Source organism: Chrysoperla carnea, chromosome 5 (assembly GCF_905475395.1).
Source record: "Chrysoperla carnea chromosome 5, inChrCarn1.1, whole genome shotgun sequence".
Taxonomy (NCBI): Eukaryota; Metazoa; Arthropoda; class Insecta; order Neuroptera; family Chrysopidae; genus Chrysoperla; species Chrysoperla carnea.
This window is the reverse complement of record NC_058341.1, coordinates 47,913,085-47,934,905: the sequence shown is the minus strand read 5'-3', so window position 1 is coordinate 47,934,905 and position 21,821 is coordinate 47,913,085. Positions and strand designations below refer to the sequence as shown.

Below are 21,821 nucleotides of genomic sequence, written 5' to 3'. Positions count from 1 at the left end.
GTATTGGGAAAGGATCAACTTCGCATTATGCAGGTCTGGTTAGGGAGTAAATGAACAAAGTTTTGACTAATCAATCATCTTTGAGAAAGAATGATGAGATTTAAGAGAAAGATTAAAAATCATGTTAAATTAAAAATTCTGCCAAAGGGAACATGGCCAGGAAATATTATCTTTCATAAAATAGGGTAAATATAAATTATATTAAATTAATCTTACATTATGCTTGGTAATTTGTCCAGTAATCATTGGCGTTAAAATCCCTGCAATACTTCCAAATGAATTCATAAATCCATAAAGAGATCCAGCGAAGTTTGGTGCAATATCCTGTGCATTCTGTAAATTCGTTACTGTCGATGCACCGTTAAAACCTTGTGATACTGTTAACAAGGCCACAGCCCAATTATGATCACAGCCAGTAAATAGGAGACAAAGGAGTAAAAATCCTGGTATGATATGTGCTAGAAAAACGTAAATGTATTAGTTAATAATTAATGTACTCAAATCTTTATAAACCGAATCAAATAGACTTACAAAATAAGCAGAATGTTTTACGTATAACTGTTGTTTGCATAAGTTCACGTTGGCGGATCATATCACCAAAATATCCAAAAATAAAGGCACATACGAATCGTGCTGTCGATGGTAAACTGGATAAAACTCCAGAATTTCGTAAATTGAATCCTAATACTTCAGATAAGAATTTTGGACCGACTGTTAACATGAAATATAGACCCCACGAGTTTCCTACATGAAGAGTAACAAGTGCCCAAAATGGTACTGATTTTACAATTTTTTCGTATGGTGCTCTTCGCTGGAAAAAAAAAAAAAAAACATTTATCTTCAATAATCAAATCTTAATAAAATGTTAAAATGCAAAGGATTTAAACCGTCGCGTCGTAATATTATTTGTCAATTAAACTAATTTTCAATAAGCTTGGAGTAGGAGAAGGAGCATTAATAGATTCACCCAATTATTTTTCGATTGTTTTTAATAGCCGGGTATCCGGACTGCTGTTAGAAAAATGTGACTAGCGATTTTTGGAAGATACAAGTAATTTTAGATAAAATCAGTGCCGTAAAAAGAAGAACCATTTGCTATACCGTCATTGATTTGACATCAATAAAAATTATTATTAAATAATTCAATAATTATAGATTTATCTTGTAGGTAAATCGCTAAAAAATGACAACTAATTAGTTTTTATTTTTTTCATCCATGGACAAATAGTTTATCACTGATTTTTTCTGTGCAATTTTCAATTGATTATTTAAAAATATTATAATTAACAACAAGGTTGCAAATATAAAGTTCGTGTTATTTGTTTAATTGTCATTGTTAATCATCTTTTATAGGCCATAAAGTTTTTGTATTCTACATCTTCATCAAGAAATCAATAAAATTTGACTCACGATTAAAAATTATTAAAGTAAAACGATCAATAAAAATTGTAAAAATTTTTTTTGTTCGAATTTTTCAGATAGAAATGATGGATGCTATTGACCAATTTTATCAAACTCAGTGGCGGATTTATGAGGTGACAAAGGAGCAGTTGACCACCGGACCTCCGAAATAGAGCACCACAAGTCGTTCTGAACTGCATTTACGGGCCCGAAGTGCAAAAGGGAAAAAACTAATTTATGGAAGGGCACCACAAGGGGGCACAAAGTGCATTAAGGGACACTAGAAAAAGCCCATTTATAGATTTTGCCTTTTTCTCTAAACTTTTCCCTAAATCGGCCACTGATGAAACATAAGCGAGAAAATTATGATTACGGTATTAAAGCTGTATGAAACTGATGTCTGGCTCGAGAACCATGGTTCAGGCCGAGAACCATAATTGAATAAAAAATTTATTTATCGAATTTCTTCGATTTTTTTTAAGCGGTATACTTTTTCTAAAGGTTTGTATTGATTGGAAAAATTGAAAATTTTGTTTTCTATTATTATAATGCAAATCGGATTATAATGGGGATGTTGACTTAATTATTTTTATCACTTCAGATGAAGAATTCCCACTTTACGAATAGAAAAGTGAAGTTGGTTTTTGAAAATCTTTGGAAATACGAAAAATATGAATGTTTAAAACTTCTAATTAAATAAAGAGGAAAATATCGACTAGTGACGTCATTGCACGATAACGCCATAGGGTTTACATATAAAATTTCGTTTTTCAAAAAAGAGAGAGATAACAATCTTTGAATTATTTTTAACTTCTTTATATTTTAATCAATTTTAATTTAACTTTTAAATTTTGTTATCGTATTAAGTCTACTTTTACAATTTTATGGGTAATGTGGCAAATTCGACATCAGGAAACTACCTCATAGCAAGACATGACAGAGATAAAGTTCTTTATAAAGTTCAATAAGCTGTTAATATTGTATTAAAAAGATCGCTATGAAGTATAGATAACTGTAGAAAAATAATTTTGGAACCAATTTCAGCCGGTGGCATCATTTTCGTTTTTATTACTCTGAAACGAGGTTTGAATGAAAACTAGTGGAAAAATTCTTCTAATTTATGGATATCTAAAAAATCTAAAGTATGTACTTCTTTTTATTGCCAATTTTAATAAAAATCATTTAGGCAGAGTTGTTAATAATTACCATTTTACCTTCATGATGAACAATAAATTGAATTTATACGTAAAATTACTTATTTATATTCTAAAGACATTCTCAACCTTCCTTGATCTACAAACATTTAAGACATTTTTTATTGACTTCAACTTGACTTCTGTAATTGATATTTAGATCTTGTTTCTGATTCACTTTTGCTTATAGACACCATATTGGTAAGGCATTAATTAAAAAGAAGTAATTGGGTCACTTAATAGGTGTTTTTCATAATTAACTTAGTTAAATCGTTTTAAGTGAATTAAATTTTTATAATTAAATTATTAATTCTAACTATTATTAAATAATATAATTAAATATTTTTATAAAAGATAATAAAAGTATATTCTTCTTTGAAATAATAAAACTTTGAATTCATGTTTTGAAAAGAAAAATTTTCTAAGCAATTTTAATTGTAGTTATATATTAAAATTTTTTTATTTATTAATATAAAAGAAAATCGAAACAATGCAGTCTTATCATTTTTAAAATTTTAAGACCCAGAAGTCCTTGCCAAAATTACAATGAGTTTTATTTGAAGCTTTTTCCATGGAAGCGATATACTACTTTATGAATATAACTAGCTGTGATCTACCCGCTTTTCTGGGAAACAACCCTACTTTCACCCCTCTCCCATATCCCGTTGCATATTAATTGTTTATTTTGCAATAAACAATTAAGCGGCTTCTGATTTTTACACCTCAGCGCCCTATGTGAACAAGACGGCTTTGATCCAATTTATTGTGTTTTTTTTTAGATTATAATAAAATACAAAATATTTATTAATTTTTTAATTAACTGAATGAAAGTTATTTACTTATGATATATTAATTACTAAAATGATACAAAATACGGGGAGGGTGGTAATAAAACTACATTCCTCCTAAATAAATTTCTTAACTACGTGCCTGATTCGATAATACCTAATACGTTCTTTGATATTTTTTAAAAAATTTTAAAATTATTAGTAATTTTGTAAATTAAGTATAGTAGAAATTATAATACATAATTAATTTTTTTGTGGCAGAATATTTTGCAAAATAAAAAAATATAAACACGAATATAAGAATACATTGCTATAATTATTATTATTATTGACTACTAATTTATTTATTTTATTTAGTTTTTATTAAATGACTGAAATGATTATTAAGAAACCATAATAATTTGTATTATACAAATTATTATGGTTAAGTACCTTAGATAATTATTAATCTGATAAAGAAAATCAAGGATATTTTTATATAAATCAAATATTTGAATTGTCAATCATTTGATTGGTATAACTTTTTCTGAACATATTTTCCCATAACAAAATACTAAACAAGGTAGCATTCAGGGCAGTTTAACAATTCATTATACAGTTTGGGTCATTTTAATCTATATAATAACTATAAAAGCTCGCTTTGTAGTTAACAAAAAAAACATGACTTAAACTAAAGAGTTTGGTAAGGGGGGGGGGGCATCGTGATTGGACCTAGTTCTTTGGATTTCTTTAATAGCCAAGATCCTAAACGGTAAGAGATAGAAAAACACTTTAAATTAAAAAGTTGATCCTCATAAGAAAAGTAACATTTTTCATCTAAACCATTTTTTCGAAAATCGTCAGCATAAGTTGTCAAGGGCAATAGAGGACATTCGCCTGTGTCCATAATTTTGAACTACAATTATCGGTAAACTTTAATGACATATTTTTAAGTCGCATTTTCTGCGAAAGCTTTTGTTTTGTCATAAGTTATAGACAGTGTTGATGACGCGATCGTTGGTTTTTTTGACGTCACGTTAATAATATAATAACTGAGATTTCCATATTAATAAATACTATATAATTCGCATCTAATTACCGCCCTCGTGGGTAAAGTGATGTTTACAAAAAAATGTTTTAAACAAAAGTTGTTTATTTTTCATAAGAAACATTTTTTATATTTAAACTTTTGTTCTATCTCTAACGGTTTACAAAATGGGTCCTACGGACCCAAAACCCAATTGAAATGTATTGCTCATTTACGAACTCGACCTCAATTTTTACGTCCTGAGTACGCTATAAAAATCTTGATATCTCTTTTCGTTTTGAGTTATCGTGTTGACATACAGACGGACGGACAATCGGAAATGGACTAATTAGGTGATTCTATGAACACCTATACCAATATTTTTTTCGTAGCATCAATATTTTTAAGCGTAAAAAACTTGGGACTAAACTTAATATACCTTGTATATTACATATATACATACATTTTTAAACTAATTTATTATATTCAATTTTTAATTTATTGCCCTTAACCTACTTCACTGATTGGGAAGTTTTTATTATACCTAAATTTTCTTCTGTTTTAAAAATTATAATGCAAATATTTAAAATTCAATAAATTATTATTTGGAAATATTGTCAAATATTTGTCAAATTATTAACAACAAATTGTACAAATTAATAATAATTATTGCGAATTCAATGTAATACTATTATTAATTAGCATTAAGTATTGATAATATTAATGAGGACGCGAACAATAGTATAATCGCTATTTTTAAATATCCTATATCGTATTAAGTTTATTACAGTTTTACCTGTTACAACATTTGTTCATGAGTTAATTTTACATATAAAAGGTTCTGTTTAAAAGCAATTGTTATCAAGAATTTTGGCTAAAATAAATATAAAAAAAAAAAGTAAAAGAAAATAAGATATTGATAAAAATTATTAAAAAAATTTTATTTATTTTTAATTTATAAAATATTTTTGCTCTGACTTTTCTTAGTTAAATAATTCGAAAATTATTGCTTCTGCAAATATTTTGTATAGAACCTTTTTTATTTTTAACCCATAAACAAATCTTATAACAGCTAAAATTCCCACAAACATAGTTTACGAAATATTTCAAGAAAAGCTATTATCGCGACCTTTGACCTTGACCAAATTTTGACCTATTCTTGCGCACATGATTTTGCAATGGACTTTTCATAGGACGTTTCTTGCATCCAAATAAAGATAATCTCGGTGTAAAAACTTCACTTGGATTTTATAAACAGAAAAACCTTTATTTTCCTGGGTTATATAATAGTAAATAGCTTGATATGTATGTACTTTGACCAAATTTCTTGTGTTACGGTCAAATATACTCTCATAAGTTCGATCTTTAGATCAAGTTGAATGGCTATTTTACTTGATTTTGATTGTTAATAGCTAGTATAGACCTATTAAGCCTAGTTAAATTCAGAGCAGATGACAACTCCTTTTAAAAATTTATGACTTAGAAATTTATTTTTTTTTAGATAAATTATTTTTATTAATGCTCTCTAAAATGGGTATATAAATAGATAATATAATCTCCCCTGATTGAAAAGAAATGAATAGCAAAATGAAGCTCCAATACTCACTTTATTGTGACTGATATTACTTCCCATCGATTTCAATATATATTCTCTTTCCTCTTCTGAGATTCTAGTATGTAGTTCCGGTGTATCAAATACAGTGAAATACCACAATAGACCACATAAAGTTGTAATTAAAGCTGGAATATAAAATGCCCAGACCCAACCATAAAATTCGATTATATATCCCACACAAGACCAAGTTACCACCGTTCCAAATGTACCACCCATTAATGCGGTCATAAATCGTCCTTTCTCTTTGGGTGGAACCCATTTTGCTAACATTGAATGTAAGCATGGGTACACAACTCCCTAAAAAACAAAATCAAATGAAAAATTCGTTAAAAAAATCATTTATTGATTACCGAAGCTGAATTCTTACCCCAGCTGTTCCAAGAAGTAATCGAATTATGATTAAAAATGAAAAATGCACTGAAGCAGCATACGGACTTAGTGCAGTTAAAATCGCAGACACAAACATTGAAATCGTTATCACTTTAGTGGCACTGAATGTTTCAGCTAAATATCCACCAAGTACGCAAGTTGGAATATATCCCCAATAGTAAGCCCCCAAAATAATTCCTTGGATTTGGTTATCCCATAAATACCGTGGACCAAACTGTTTAAAAAACATCAGTTTAATAAAAAACAATTTTGTATTAAGTGTTGCAAGCTTACGTCTGGATTCAAACCATTTGTTCCGTTGACTAACGCACATTCAGTCTCCGTTGGTGGTCGAGGTTTTTGAACGATCATCGCCACAATATTCACCGATAAATTTACACGTAACATGTATGAGATTAGACATGCCAGAAAAAACTGGACGCCAATCACGACTCTCGTTGCTGTGGAAAAAAATCATGAATAGTTTTCTTAGAATATTGAAATGCTAAGTTATCGAAGTGAAAAATTATACTTACGTAGACACATTTTGCAGTTGTTTTTGTACTTCGACTTTAGTTACTTCCGTTGTTCCCGTTGTGGCACAAATTTTGGCAGGAAGTCACTGAAACAATTAAAAGTTTTCATGATATAATAACAATTGAATATAAATTACTCTGTTTAATATTATAGTCCTTAGCCCAAAAAAGTTGTTGGGACTCTGATCTAGACGTAAACTACATCAATTGTTGAGACTTCTTTAAAAAACAATTTTAACCTACTCAAATATTTCTCATTCATGTTTACTTCGAAATATATAATAGTTTTTTTGGATTTTCGTAAATTGGATCTAACTGACACTTGACTAACAATAAAGAAAGAATACAAAATTGATAAATGGGGCATATTTTTGTATATTTTACAGCGAGACAAGTTATTATAGAAAAGTCATTCTAGATAAGAATTTCAACCATTTTCAAATTAAAGGTAAACACTTTCAGTTTGGTATAGAAATATATATATAAATGGCGGTCAAATTTGAGAAAATAAATCGTTATATTTTGCGTTTTAAAGGAATCTTAACAGTTGATGTGATTTGTTTTAGAAGTATAGGTAATAAGAAAACATACATTATTATCAATATATTATGAGGAGCTAAAATGTTAATTATTGACCTAAAATGATTTTTGTACCGCTTAACCAAGGCCAGGGAAACATTTATCATTGTGATTTTTTAAAATAAGTATTAGAAATTAGTTTGAGTAATGAAAACAAGAAATTCTAGTTTTTTCTATCAATCGTACAAACATCAATATTTATAAAATTTTTAAAACTTTCAGATCTTTCCACATTGAATCAAGGTTACCAGCTTCATTTAAATTGCGAATCCTAAAGTTGTAATCTTATATATAAAATTCTCGTGTCACAGTGTTTGTGGCTCCTCCAAAACGACTTGACCGATTCTCATGAAATTTTGTGTGCATATTGGGTAGGTCTGAGAATCGGACAACATCTATTTTTCATCCCCCTAAATGTTAAGGGTAGTAAACCCCTAAATTTTTTTTTTAAATTTCTATATAATTTTTTTTTATGATACAGCATTAGAAAATACATACAACCCTGAATGTTCAACCCTCTACGATCAATCCCTATTTTTCCATCGCGATTTTTATTCTTAATAATATCCTTCAATTATGATTTTTTTCTCAATTCAATTTGATCTTCCGCCTTTGCCGGTCGTTAACCGATCAACTATCAATCTATCAGTTATTCCCGCTAGATGTCTACCGTTGTCACCTCTCATCCAGCAAAAATCACGGAGTAGGGAAGAGAACGAAGCCGGTCTCCTGTCTGACGATCAATAAGTCACAAGGCCAGACATTGTCTGTATGTGGCTTAGATTTGGAAAAACCATGCTTTTCCCACGGACAACTGTATGTGGCATGTTCTCGCGTGGGAAAACCATCCAGTTTGTTGGCTAAAGACGGACAAACCAAGAATATTGTACAATCTATTGCGCTAAGAAACTAATTTTTTTTTAAACTGCCATAATTGATAGTAAAAAAAATATGAATAATTATTTTTGGTGTTTAGATAGCTATCAAGAATTGTAATTTAAAATATATTCGTTACTTTAATAAACATTAATATTACACTAAATTACGTATACTTTTATTGTTTATAACGCTTTCGATTATAAGTACATCTCCGAACACTTATAGTAGATAGTTATTTTTATTGAACTAAAAAAAATGTTTCCTAGAAATAATATACATGGCAAAACAACGTTTGCCGGGTCAGCTAGTATAATTATATAAATATTCTGACATTTTACATATTTTAATTAAGGTATGTATATATTTTTTTGTATAATTTATAAACCACGTGTAGCAAATAATTTAAAAAATTATTTCAGCTTAAAAAGATACTGTAAATATATAAAGCTATGACTAAGTAATGTTATATATCCAATTGGGTTTTCCTTGGTAGAGCTTTTGAAAAAGATTATTTATTTTTTATCTGACTGACTCAATAGGAGGATAATGATTTTCGGATGTATGTATGCATGCCTATTTCTTTATTACCTATTTTACTTATTTACTGTAAATTTTTGGAAGTTAAAGGAGTGGTAATGTGTTTATCAGTCTATACTATATATGTGTTCCTATATGGCACATTAGAGACCAAACGCGCCCTCCGATTTTGATGATTCTGACGTCAATTGATTTATCTTAACCTTGCAAATGCTAGTGAAGATATGGCGGTAATGAAAATTCAATATGGCGACCACCAAACGCCATATTGTGAAGATGTGTGTTCCTATGTGGTATACTAGAAATCAAACGCGTGGGTCGATTTTTATGATTCTTACGCCAATCGATTTGTCTTAACCATATATGAGTGCTTCTGAAGATATGGAAGTATTGAAAATTCAATATGGCGATCATCGGGCCGAATTTAAAACGAATTTTGCATCTGTATCCAAGTTTAAGATATTTTCTTTTCCAATAACGTCAAAATTAACATCTCGAAAACGAAAATTAATATCTACAATTTTTAAAAATTTTATTCTAAAAATATTCTTTTTAACTCTCCTACTTTTTTTCAATTTTGTCGAAAAATTTTTTTTTAAAATAGCTTGTAGGGCAGTGAGTTTTACATGCTTTGACTGGGGAAATCACGAACTTTACACCTATTATCTCGCGATCTAAACGACCAAAAATTCTGCAACTTCGGGATCTCACATCTAACATTATTCTGAGTCTGTGAAAAAAAACAAGCCGAATCTGTCCCCTTGGTACGCTTTGGAAAAATTGTCAAAAAGGAAAATAAAATATGGTTTTCAATTTTAATGAAAATCATTTAGTAAGGTCATTTTTACCCGGAAATTACGAAAATTTGATTTATTTGAACGCATTTCAATTATTTTAATTTATGACGTTGTTAATTATTTGAAATGCAAATTTTATTCTTGTGAAGCTGATATTTCATAAATTACAAACGATAATTAACGACGTCATACCACTTTTCTCTCCAAAGTGATAGGTAATTATGATTTATGGTACACTGCATTCAATAAAACTGTATAAAATGTTCACACAAAAATGTTTGAAGCAGGAATTTAAAAGCAAAAAAAAAAAAAAATTCTTGCGGCAAGAAATTTGTTTCCTATACGAATAAAAATTTTCGTTTTCTTTTGAAGTTTTCCGTACCAAGTAAAATAATTTTTTCTGTGTGATTCCAGAATCAGTTTTAAACAACATAATATGATCGATTTTAATTATAATATTTATTTATAAAATATGTAACCAAATATATATTGTTTAATTCTTATAATTAGCCTAAGTACAAATAATTATTATTTATTTATATGAAATAATATCCGTCTGTAAAATAATATTTTTAATATCAATTTATTATTTGTTTATATTATTAAATATTTTATATTGTGTAATTATTTATAATACCTAATTCAATTCAGATTTATTTATATATATTATACGTAGTATTTAATTGAATGACCTTAACTGATAAAGATTCTGTTTCATTATTTTTATGGGTAATATTAATCCAAAAAAAAAAAAGGAATTATTTGATGATGGATTTAATGGTGGATATCATGGATTTAATGGTGGCAATTTGGTTAAGTACAATATTACCAACATTAAATAAAACCATCAGTATAATCATACTAAAATTAAGTTATTTATTTATTTCATTTTAGCCATGTTACGTTTGTATTCTAAAACAATTTCGTTCATTTAATATCTCAAAGTGGATAAAATCGATGAATTAAGGAGGTCATTTCGTCACCAATGTTAATTAAAAAAAAATTAGATTACTAGGAAAAATAATTCTTATAATAGTTTTTATCTATCGTATAGTGAAGTTTCGATTATACTTAACTGTGTACATTTTTGTGAAAATTTTTTTTCAAAATTGTTAACATTTGTTGACAGTCATACGAGAAAGTAAGAAATTACCAACTTTTCTTGAATTATAGTACCTACCAGTTATCGGTTAGATGGAGTGAAAAAAAAATTAGTATTTCGAAATATTCAGGTTTCACTAAAATATATACCGTGAAATTTATTGAGAAATAAAAAATAAACTGAAAAAAAGTACTAGCAGGAAAATTCGTTCCTAAGGCAGCAAGTAAATACTTTGATTTAAGATAAGATCTTCTTGCTATACTTTAAGAAGATAAATACTAATTTTATTGAACAAATACTTTTATTAAGTATTGAGATGGTTAACTCAAGAAATCTTTTCTTACTTTATTATCTTTGTGTAAAAAGTGCAAAATTTACTTTCAGCCAGTGAAAGCGATGTTGTATACCCATTTGATACTTGCTTCTTTTCGTTATTTTATCGGTGTACGATTTCGTATCTGACCGCAAGCGTAACTTCATCACATTTACGAGAAAGGTGCCTATTCTAAGCCTGTTAACTCAAAATTAACATTAATTAAAATGAATTACCTAATTTTGGTTGATTAGCCTGATATAGATAGTATTACTACTAATCTTGTTTGTAAAGAAGATAATATCACGAGGACCATAATTTGGAACGGATTTTAGCCAGTGGCGTCATTTTCGCCAGATTCTATCTAGATGCTTAGACGAAGTTTTGATAAAAATTCAACTATAAAGTTCGTAATCAATTATTTACGGTTCCATTGTTGTATTAGCATAGATTCCAGCACACCAAGAAATACAAGGCAACGAATTGGCTGATCAAGCAGCTAAGAAAGCCACACTTAGTGAAGATATAATAAATTCAACAATAACACATTGCGAAGCTAAGAAACACATTCATCATGTAATAATGCAACACTGGAACCAAAAATGTCTACAACTTCAACTCACTAAGCTCCATGGAATACGCGATACTATTTTCGACAAGCTATACCAACCCTTGGCCGACAAGAATATTGTACCATCATTAGATTACGGATTGGACACACAAACATGAGCCATATCCATCTTATAATAAAAACTAACCCAAACCGATACCCGCACTACAAATCAATAATGTCGGTGAATCACATATTTTCGCATTGTCAAAGATACCAACAAGAAAGAAATAAAAATGGATTACCCTCGGAAGCCAAAGAAATCCTTAGTAATCCCAAATATTTTCAAGGTCTCTTCAAATTTGTTAAAAACAACAACTTACTCACATGAATAATAACACATTTTTAACTAAATATGTAAATACTGTATAAATCTCCGCAGTAGCTAATGACCTAATCGTTAAAAGCGACCTTAAATTAAAAAAAAATAAAATTATTTATGCTTCTCTATTCTCTCAAGGAACCCTTAGGAAGAAGTTTAAAAAAAAGTGAACAAATTGTATTGTTTTCAATTTTAATGCAAATACTCTATTAAGGTTTCTTTGGCTCAAAAACTACGAAAATCGTATTTGAACTCCTTATCTATATATTTCAGTTCTTTGTGCTTTATAAGTTTGAGTGTGGCTAGAGAATCACTCAAAATCACTTTTCACATGGTTCAAATCAGTCTCAAAAGATGATTTTGCGAATATTGAAAATACTTTGTTAAAAATTCATAAAGGGAAAAAACGCTTTTGAAAAAAATTAAATAATATTTTAATAAAATATACAGTATTAATCATAAATGCGCAATTTGTCCATCGATATTCAGTAACAAAAAGATGAAATAGATATCTTTAAAACAAAACTAATAGTTTGCCTTGAATATTATTTCGTTTTAATATTGGATTTATTTTATCTTTTTTTTTTACCTCAACATTGACAATGAAAATCTAATAAAAACAAAAAACCTATATTGATTAAATAATTATTTAAAATATTTATTAAAAACATAAATAAATAAACGATGATAAAAACGATTTGCCTTGAATTTAAGGCTAGAATTATATATATTATTTTGTATTAAATGTAGGTATTTAACCTAAACATTTATTTGTTTATGTAAATTTTAACATCATAGGTAGTTAGTATTCAATTAGAATAATAAATGCAATTTAGATAATAATAAAAAGAACAGAAACGTGCACTATGGGCATGTTTTAGATACAATACTGTCTAATAAAATTGAACCAATTTGAATGAAAAATCGTCTTCGTGCATATTCTTGAGGCCAAGGTCAGTTTTCTTCTTATCGTACTAAAGCAAAAACCGTGAAAACAGCTTTTAGAACTAAGAAAATATAAAAAACACTAAAAAAAGAAGCTAAAATGTTTGATTTTTTTGTTTTTTTATTTTTTTTTATATAATTTATAATAACAAAATAAATCATTCGTTGCGTTGCAGAAAGAGCAAAATTAGCATAATATCACTAAAGATAATTCAAATTATAATTTCTTTTTATTTAAACAAATTATTGCCAGGAAGCATAATATTATAAAATTTGCAATATAAATCATTATTTAAAATATGACTGGAAATATTCACAAGTAAATGGTATTGTAAATGCCAAATTGAAATTATTGAAAAATGATAATTAATTAAACTTATTGGATTAGAAATTGTTCAAAATAAGAGGTGAAATTGCATATATAAATATATTTGAAATGTAAATTAACATAACTACTTATTTTAATTTGTTACAAAATAATATAAAATTTTCAATGTAATCCATGTATTCAAACCATAAATATACCCATACATACAATTATATTAATAAAGTAGTTTATGATTACCATGGAAACAGTCTGAAATAAAACTCATGCACGGTGCTAACAGGTAATATTATTTACATAAATGATAGATCGTTTTTGTAGGAAGTTTGATATTTTGAATATTTAGATTGAAGAAACTCTTTGGGTAATGTTTTTTTTTCTTCACACGCGATAATTAATAATCAACTGTATTGAAGGCCTCATGCTAGAAGGGTGTATCTATTAACGGATCAAGACACAAAAATTATCGTATACCAAGAACACAAAATTTATACTAAAAACTATAAATTATTAGTAAATAGGTAAAGATTGTTTAAATATGACTTTTTAAGGTTGAGCTATGAATGTCAACATTGTAACAAATATACTATTGGATTTAAATTATGTGAAGGAACATTAAAATTAAGGGGCTATTTCCGTTTTCAAAGACGGTGAGCAAAATTTCTCCAAAACGGCTCCACCAATTGGTTTCGAATTTTTACACAATCTCCTTAGATATTTTCCCCAACTATTTATCGAAGGACTTAGGCTTCAGAAAATTATTTCGATATTTTAGACCACTTTGAAGAAGTAAATTTTTTGAAGAATTTTGAATTTTTTTTTTTTGTTACCTTTTTTTGGTACGAAAAATGTGGCTTTAAGTAACAACAAATAACAGGTCGTTTCAGTTTTTTATGCTTAATTGTACATAATAAATTAGTAGGTATTTCTAATTTTCAATTAATGCACTAATTTTTTAATTAGAAATGAACAACACATGATTCATATAATAAGCTTAATTGAGTTGTTTAAGAAATCAATTTTAAAATTAATTTTAAAAAAAACACATGAGTAAAACGTTTTTCTGATTTCATCATTTTTTTAATCATTTAATTTAATTAAATGATTCCAGTCTGAAATTCAAAGTGGGGCCACTAATCGCTGGGTGCTCTGAAAAATGATATAACTGGGGATAATCAAATAATGGTGTAGACTAGACTCGTTTTAATTTTTCGCCAGGTATACTGAGCACAAAATTTCTAGAAAACTGTGGCTTTTTCTAGAAAACAAGCACTAGGCAATTTCTAGAAAAAAGTTCACACATGATATGTATTTGAAATTAATCGCGGAAAACTTTTTATAATAAAAAATATAATAAAAACATACATTTGTCATTTTATAAATTAAATAGTTTTGCTATTCCAGGAAAATTTAAATTATTTATGTTGTTTAAAATTTGAATAAAACAAATTTAAAACTGCTAATTCATTCAAAATATATGTATTTTAGTACCTAAATATTTTATCAGTTTAAAATATAATAATACTAAGTTGCATTGCACTCAAAAAATGCATTTAGTACCATTTTATTATTATTATTATTATTATTACTACTATTATTATTATTATTATTTATTTTTACCACAAAACACATTTATTAACAATTAATTGAATAAGGGTTTTATTCGAAAATAACCACAAACATTATTTAAAAAAAATCATCTTCTTTAAGAATTTTGGAATTATCTTCCAAGCCGAAATATTTAATCAACGATTTTAAAGTTCTTGTCGGTACCGGACCTACGTTTTTTTTTTTTTTAAATTGGGGCCACTTGATAGCGGTGCACACTCTCTCCAGACCATTGTTTATTCCGAAAATTTTCAGGAATTTTCGTTTGCATTGTAAACTAAAAAAAAATTTCTTTTTCATCTTTAATTGTTTATAACTTTTGGAACTTTTTTTTCAGGATATTCAGAGGCAAGATATAATCAGCTTTTATAACATGGTTCCGATACCGGTAATCGAATCCGAGACACAAGAAACAAGAAAAACAAGAAAGGAGAAGAATGTAGCTATAATTCTTAGAGACCAGACCGTTTTATTGGTGACCGTTACTGAAATCAATTTTTTACTAATTGAGAAATTATTGTAATACCTGTATGTTAAAATAGTAAAAAAATATATATGAATTTTCAAACCGAACGTACCTTTTTTCGCGAACTCTATTGAATGCCATAAATTTGACCAAAAGCGAAGTACAAAAATCCTTATGCAGTTATACACATTTCAGAACGTTATGAACGTTATTAATGTATACGATATTAAGATACCTTATTATGAACGTTATGAATATATTAATATATACGTTATTAAGATGTCTTTTCTTTTCTTTTATTTTGTAAAATGTAATTATAATTTTACACCCTTCATGTTTAGTGCAATTTCATTAATTCATATTTTTTTTACATATTTTTTTAAACAGGTTTAAAAATTACCTTATAATTCATAAAATATTTACAAATTCAAATTAAATTTTCGTAAATTGTCTAGACGAAAAATAAAATTATGAAATTTATTAAATAATATGTAGGTATGTTATGTAATTATTAATCCGAATAATTGTACAATATATAATAATTACATTCTATTTTCTATTGCATATAATTAATTACATTGCATTTTTTGTTGTGTATTTTTTGTACAAACCTTGTAAAAGAGTGAGATTAAGTGAGATTAATGATGGCTTTGTTTTATTACTTTTCATTTTCCTCAGTTCTGGGAAATTTATAAATAAAATAGAAAATTTTCGTGCAATTGTCTATTTCTTTGGAATCAATAATTAGAAATTAAAAATCAGTTAAATTTTTATAAACATTTTAACTTAAAATAAATTTTTATGCGGAGTTTGCAAAAGTAAAGTGTTGTAGGCGAATTGTCTGGGTATGATTCACCCAGTCTTTACTGAGTTGTTCGCTATACATGTAATTTTTCCTAGCTTACACTAAAACTTTCTGGGAACCAGGCCAGATTAACCAAGCCGGGGCAATGTAATTCTCGATGTCCCTCTTAGCCTTTTGAAGATTAATTAACTCGTTTCTAATTGAAAAACTCTATTTGATGTCTTAAACACACATTTTCCTGTTATTCCTTTTTCTTTCAGTTTATTATTTATTTCTCAATAAATTTCATGGTAGAGTATAGATTTTAGTGCAAAAACAGAAACCTGAATATTTCGAAAAACGTAATTTTCAGTTTTTTTCACTTCATCTAATCGATATAACTGGTCGTATAATTCCAGAAAAGTTAATAGGGTGTTACTTTCTCGTAAGTTTGTTAACATATCCTAATATTTGTGAAAAATTTTTTCACAAAAATTTACAGTAAAGATCGAAACTTCACTATACGATAGATAAAGATTTAAACTATTATAAAAAGAATTATTTTTCCTTGTAATCTAATAATTTTTAATTAACATGGGCGGCAAAAGGGCCGCTTTAACTTTCTAGACACAAAATCGTTTATAACCACTTGAAAGTTGACGTTTTCTAATATATTTTCAATCGCGCTATCAACTGACAACATGTGTCGAAGAAAAGAAATAATATCTATTGTCATTGGGGGTTCAAATTTTTTATTCAATTTTATCTCAATGAAGCATTTTCTGTTTCGCATGAGGTTTCAAGCCTAGGCAGTTGCCTACCCGTCCTACCCTGGTCCTGCTGAGAATAAAACGCTACACAAACCTGAACGGGAAAACGATGTAAAACAGCAAATTTTTAATCGATTGTTAAATAACTTAAAATTACTTATAAGAATATATTTTTTACCGAAATTTTTAATCTTTTACTCTTTTTACTATTAAATAAAGTTACAATAAAATAAAAAATTTAAAACCACAAGTTTTCCAAAGAAAATTAAATAAATTATGTATGATTACAAATTTATAAAATTCCCAAATTAAATTTTATTCCATAATTTTTGAATAATTTACCCGAAGGTAAAGGTAATATTGCTTTTTATTTGTATATATTATCTACGTGTAAATGCTAATTCAGCATGTCTGATTGTTGTGAAATTCGACCTTAATTAAATATTAGAGCAATGTTAAATTTTTTATTTATTTATAAACAAAAAAAAACTGGGGTGTTTTGACTATGAATAATTGAAAGAATTATAGTGGAAAAATTGATATTAAATGAAGTTCAAGCATGCAATTTATTATAAATTATATACAAAAAGCGTAAAATATTTTTTATAATAAAATAACGATAATATAATGTAGTTATTGTTATTTTTGGAGTCGGTGTCAGCCAAGCTAATGTAGCAAACTGTCCTGCCAGAGTTGTTGCCTTGGCTGACACCGACTCCAAAAATAACAATAATTTTAACTGTATTATATTATCGTTATTTTTTTACTTTTTAGTGCATATTAATTTGTTTTGAAAAAGTTTTTCTTTTGAAGTCGGTAACCTTTTTGTTAAAAGTTTTTTTTATTTTGTGATTTTTAGTAAATCAAACTAATTTTTCACTAACAAAAAATCATCGAAATCGGTCGGCGTGATATTGAGTTATCCGTCCTCTTGCCCTACATACTTAATGCAAATTTAAGACTTTTATGGTTTTCTCATGGATCCCGTTGTCAGAACTGGACCAAAATGAAATGGGCCCACTCGGGAGCACCAGCTTTCAAATCGATAAAAAATTATCAAAATCGGTCGACCCAGTCAAGAGTTCTGAGGTAACATACATAAAAAAAAAACAGTCGAATTGATAACCTCCTCCTCTCTTGTTTGGAGTCGGTTAAAAAATGTGCAGCTGAAATTCTCTAAAAACTTTTTGGTTGTGTACAGAGGTTATTTGCAAGTCTGATTTTGTATTTACATATTTGATAATTGTTTTATGAGTTAGCGAAATTTATTATGCACATATCTGTGCCAATGTCCTCGTCCTAATGCTAAAAATTCACCTTGATATTGATTTATTTGAAAATAAATTGTTAAAATATTGTTAATCTCAGGCTTATTGATTTTTATGGACCATTAATAGGTAATACAGATGAAATTGTATTAATCTTCTATATAAGTTTATAATCGGACTAAATTTTGAATTTCTTTTTGTCACATTGATGCGATAGAATAGTTTTAAAAATATTTTTACCTAAAAAAAGGAAAAATCTGTTTTTCGGGTATATTTGAAATTTTGTAATATCACTATGTAAGTGTTTATTCATATGGAAATTGGAAGCCTTTCTTTTCCTCCCCTTTTCCTTTAAAATAATTTTTGAATTTTTCCGATATCTTTTTTGTTCTTTAAGAAATAATATGATATTTATGAAAATTAAAATAAACATTACTTATAATATACATATTTAAGTATACAATTAATTAATTCTACTTATATTCATTACCCAGTTATTCTATTTCATGGAAAAATAATTCACTAACAAACATGAAACATGACTTCGAATTTAGGGGGAAAACAAGTTTTTTCCAAATTAAGAAGTGAATAAAATTGAAAATTTTGATATCTAAATTTTTAATTCAAAACTTTTTTCCAGATTTTCGAATGTTTCGAGATATTTATAAAAAAAGTTATTTTGGGGATAGTTTTTAATATTTTTCTACCTTCTACCTAATAGAATTCAATATTTTTTAACTATGTTTACTTCAAATTTAGGTCAAAAAGAACCTATATTCAAAAATGCAGGCTTCCATTTTGATGGTATTTTAAATCTTTATTTTATTGCACCATTATTGGATAATTGTTTTATGAGTTAGCAAAATTTATTATTTATGTGCATAATATCTGTGCCAATGTCCTCATCCTAATGCAAAAAATTCACCTTGATATTGATTTATTTGCAAATAAATTGTTAAAATTTATTGTGGACCTGCGGGCTTATTAATTTTTATGGACCACTAGTAATACTAATGAAATAGTTTTTACGTAATGTCCAAAATTATTCAATTTACTATTCGAAATCACTAATTTATGTAATTTTTTGTAATTCCGTGACAAAGAAATTGTCTAGTATATATATCCAAAGGTTAATAAATTTCTATATCATTAGTTGCCATGCCAGAGATAATTACAATATTGCTTGCTATCGTTAGTAGAATAAGAACATTAGAATCTATCTGTAAATGGACTGCGTTAAAACTGTAATAAAATTTATTTTTAACTTCTTGCGATATTTACCCCGATTACAAACTTATGAAAGCGGCTTTGTAGAGACGCTTTTGGAATTAGTGATGCCGCGGAAGACGATAGAAACGAGAAGATATTATAATACCTTGTTGCACGAGACGATCGTGATTTTCGATATCTATTCGATAGACAAACAAGAAATATTCGAAAGAAAGGCGATAATTATTTGAGATTTATAAGTAAATCTTTATCGATTTTTAATCTTTGAAAATGTACTAATCAGTAACTAGTAAATGTTTGAGTCTTGACTTCTTGAAGCTTTTTTATTTTTTACTTCAAATTCTTGATTAAAGTATTGACCGATATAATAGTTATTATTTTTATTTGAAGTCCAAAATGATTTTAACTATAAAAACGAGACGAGGCGATAGAAAGCATTCACTAATTGAAAAGAGATGGTGGAAAGGTGAGGCAAGATGATGGAAAAGTTTTACAAGTCAATATTAGTTGGAATTCCTGTAAGCAACAAAATTATTATTTATTCACATCTTAGAAGAAAATTGCGTTAGATTACACTCTTTTTTAATAGTAGATTTTGTTATTAATATTTTGACTCAACGATTGAGGCAAGAACATATATAATATAACTCCTATGCTGAGCTATAATTTGGGCGGGATCTAATCATCGATCGTTGTGTACTTTGTATTGCGCACCAGGCTCCCTGAGTGAATGAAAACAATTGAAAACAAAAAGACAACAATTGGAAACAAAAGACAGGCTGATGCGCAGTGAAAAGTACGCAATGACCGAGGACTAGACCTCGCCCAGATAGGCGCCTTTTTTTCCTGCTATGTTCTTGGAGTGACGTCTATTTTTCGAAATATTATAAGTAAATACAGGTAAAACAAGCAGTAAATAATTCTTTCAAAAATAAAAGCAAGGAGTACTTACAATTTGAACTAATTAAACCACGAAAGTTAAGTTACAACCAATCAATAGGAATTCACTTTAAAAACTAATCAATCAACTTTTCAAATAATTTCTACCACATTACTAATGAATCATTTCAAAGTATTGCAAATATTTTGAAAGAAAGAAATGAAAAAAAAAGAGAACTTTCTGCTTGCTTCTTTAACTGTAATTATTACTTATCATAATATCAATATTGGTTATAACGTGTTGTGTATTAAAAGACCCACAGTGATTAATAATAATGGATCTGGTGTCAAGTTGTACCAAATTTAATTTTAAAAAATTCAGTGGCACCATATCAAATTTTTTCTTACTATTAAATTTTTGTTTTGAATAATTATAATATTAATAAACTCTTAAAATAGTATCTTGTAAAAGATTGGAATTAAAAATTATTCTAGATTAAAATATAAATTTTTTTATGATGTATAAATTATATTTTGTATCGTAAATACTCGGTTTTCCCATCCAAATGACCAAAAGTTAGAATTGTCATTTTTGCGCTGGATGTCCTACATTTATAGGTAATAGGTATAGATCAATTAAGGTAGGTGTTTAATTTTCGACTCAATATCGAATATTTTTTGTTTCATATAATTCTAGCATACCTCTGTAAAATTTCTTGGATATCATGAGTGCTATTTCAAGTAATGCGACCTGTAATGATATTTCGAAGATAAAAAAAGTCTACAACGTCTCCCAAAAAGGGAAACGGGATAGGAAATAGCTGAAGGCAATGCTTGCTTCAAGTGAAATTTTTTTTTATATACATATAATTAAATCCTTCCCGAATAATGTTCCGAGTTTTAAGTATTAACATTTTGTACATGGAAGCAGAATGTTTAGGCAAAAGCCTTTCAAGATCTGCCCCACTTAATTACTAAACTCTTGACATAAAATGCTTCAAATATCTAAACTTAAAGTTATAAATAAATAAAAAATATAACTTTTATTTCAATTCAATTTCTAGGTTTTGTCAAAAACATTCGCTTCTTTTCTTGCAAATGCGAATGTTAAAAAAAAGCGAATATTTGCATTTGCGAATATTTGTTACATTATACTAGTATGGTATGGATATAAGATAGATACGACTTTGCTTTGAAAACAAATATTATCTAAGCAACGCTTGTTGTTTGTACTCTATAATTGCGGAATAAATTCTTAAAAGTATTTCTTTTCATTTTATTTAAATATTTCAAACCGCACAATCCTCGCTTTCTTGATGACCGAGTAGGTACATTCTGTTGGAAAAATACTTGGTGATTATGCCCATCTTGTATGAAAACAATAGATAATTAATTATGAACATAAAATATTACGGTAGGATAATTGAGATTAATACCACTATTGTCACACCGGACAGAAAATTAAGATAACATAATTCAAGGTCATTATAAGCCGATTT

General features: G+C 27.7%; 1 protein-coding gene across 3 annotated transcripts in view; it reads right to left on the bottom strand.

Moving 5' to 3' along the window:
* The window catches only part of LOC123300913 (sialin-like), a 35,307-nt gene that overhangs the window by 1,405 nt on the left and 12,081 nt on the right, over positions 1 to 21,821 (bottom strand). Inside the window, exons 1-7 of one of the 3 annotated variants that reach the window (XM_044883589.1) lie at positions 20,396 to 20,468; positions 6,909 to 6,994; positions 6,667 to 6,833; positions 6,371 to 6,607; positions 5,995 to 6,300; positions 532 to 811; positions 217 to 458 (exon numbers count right to left, since the gene is read on the bottom strand). In XM_044883589.1, coding sequence (XP_044739524.1) covers positions 217 to 458; positions 532 to 811; positions 5,995 to 6,300; positions 6,371 to 6,607; positions 6,667 to 6,833; positions 6,909 to 6,918 — 1,242 coding nt within the window. In that variant the 5' untranslated portion in view covers positions 6,919 to 6,994; positions 20,396 to 20,468. Of the gene's footprint in view, positions 1 to 216; positions 459 to 531; positions 812 to 5,994; positions 6,301 to 6,370; positions 6,608 to 6,666; positions 6,834 to 6,908; positions 6,995 to 13,931; positions 13,943 to 20,395; positions 20,469 to 21,821 lie in introns of those variants that run through there. The other 2 variants (XM_044883591.1, XM_044883590.1) reach the window with 2 other exon arrangements.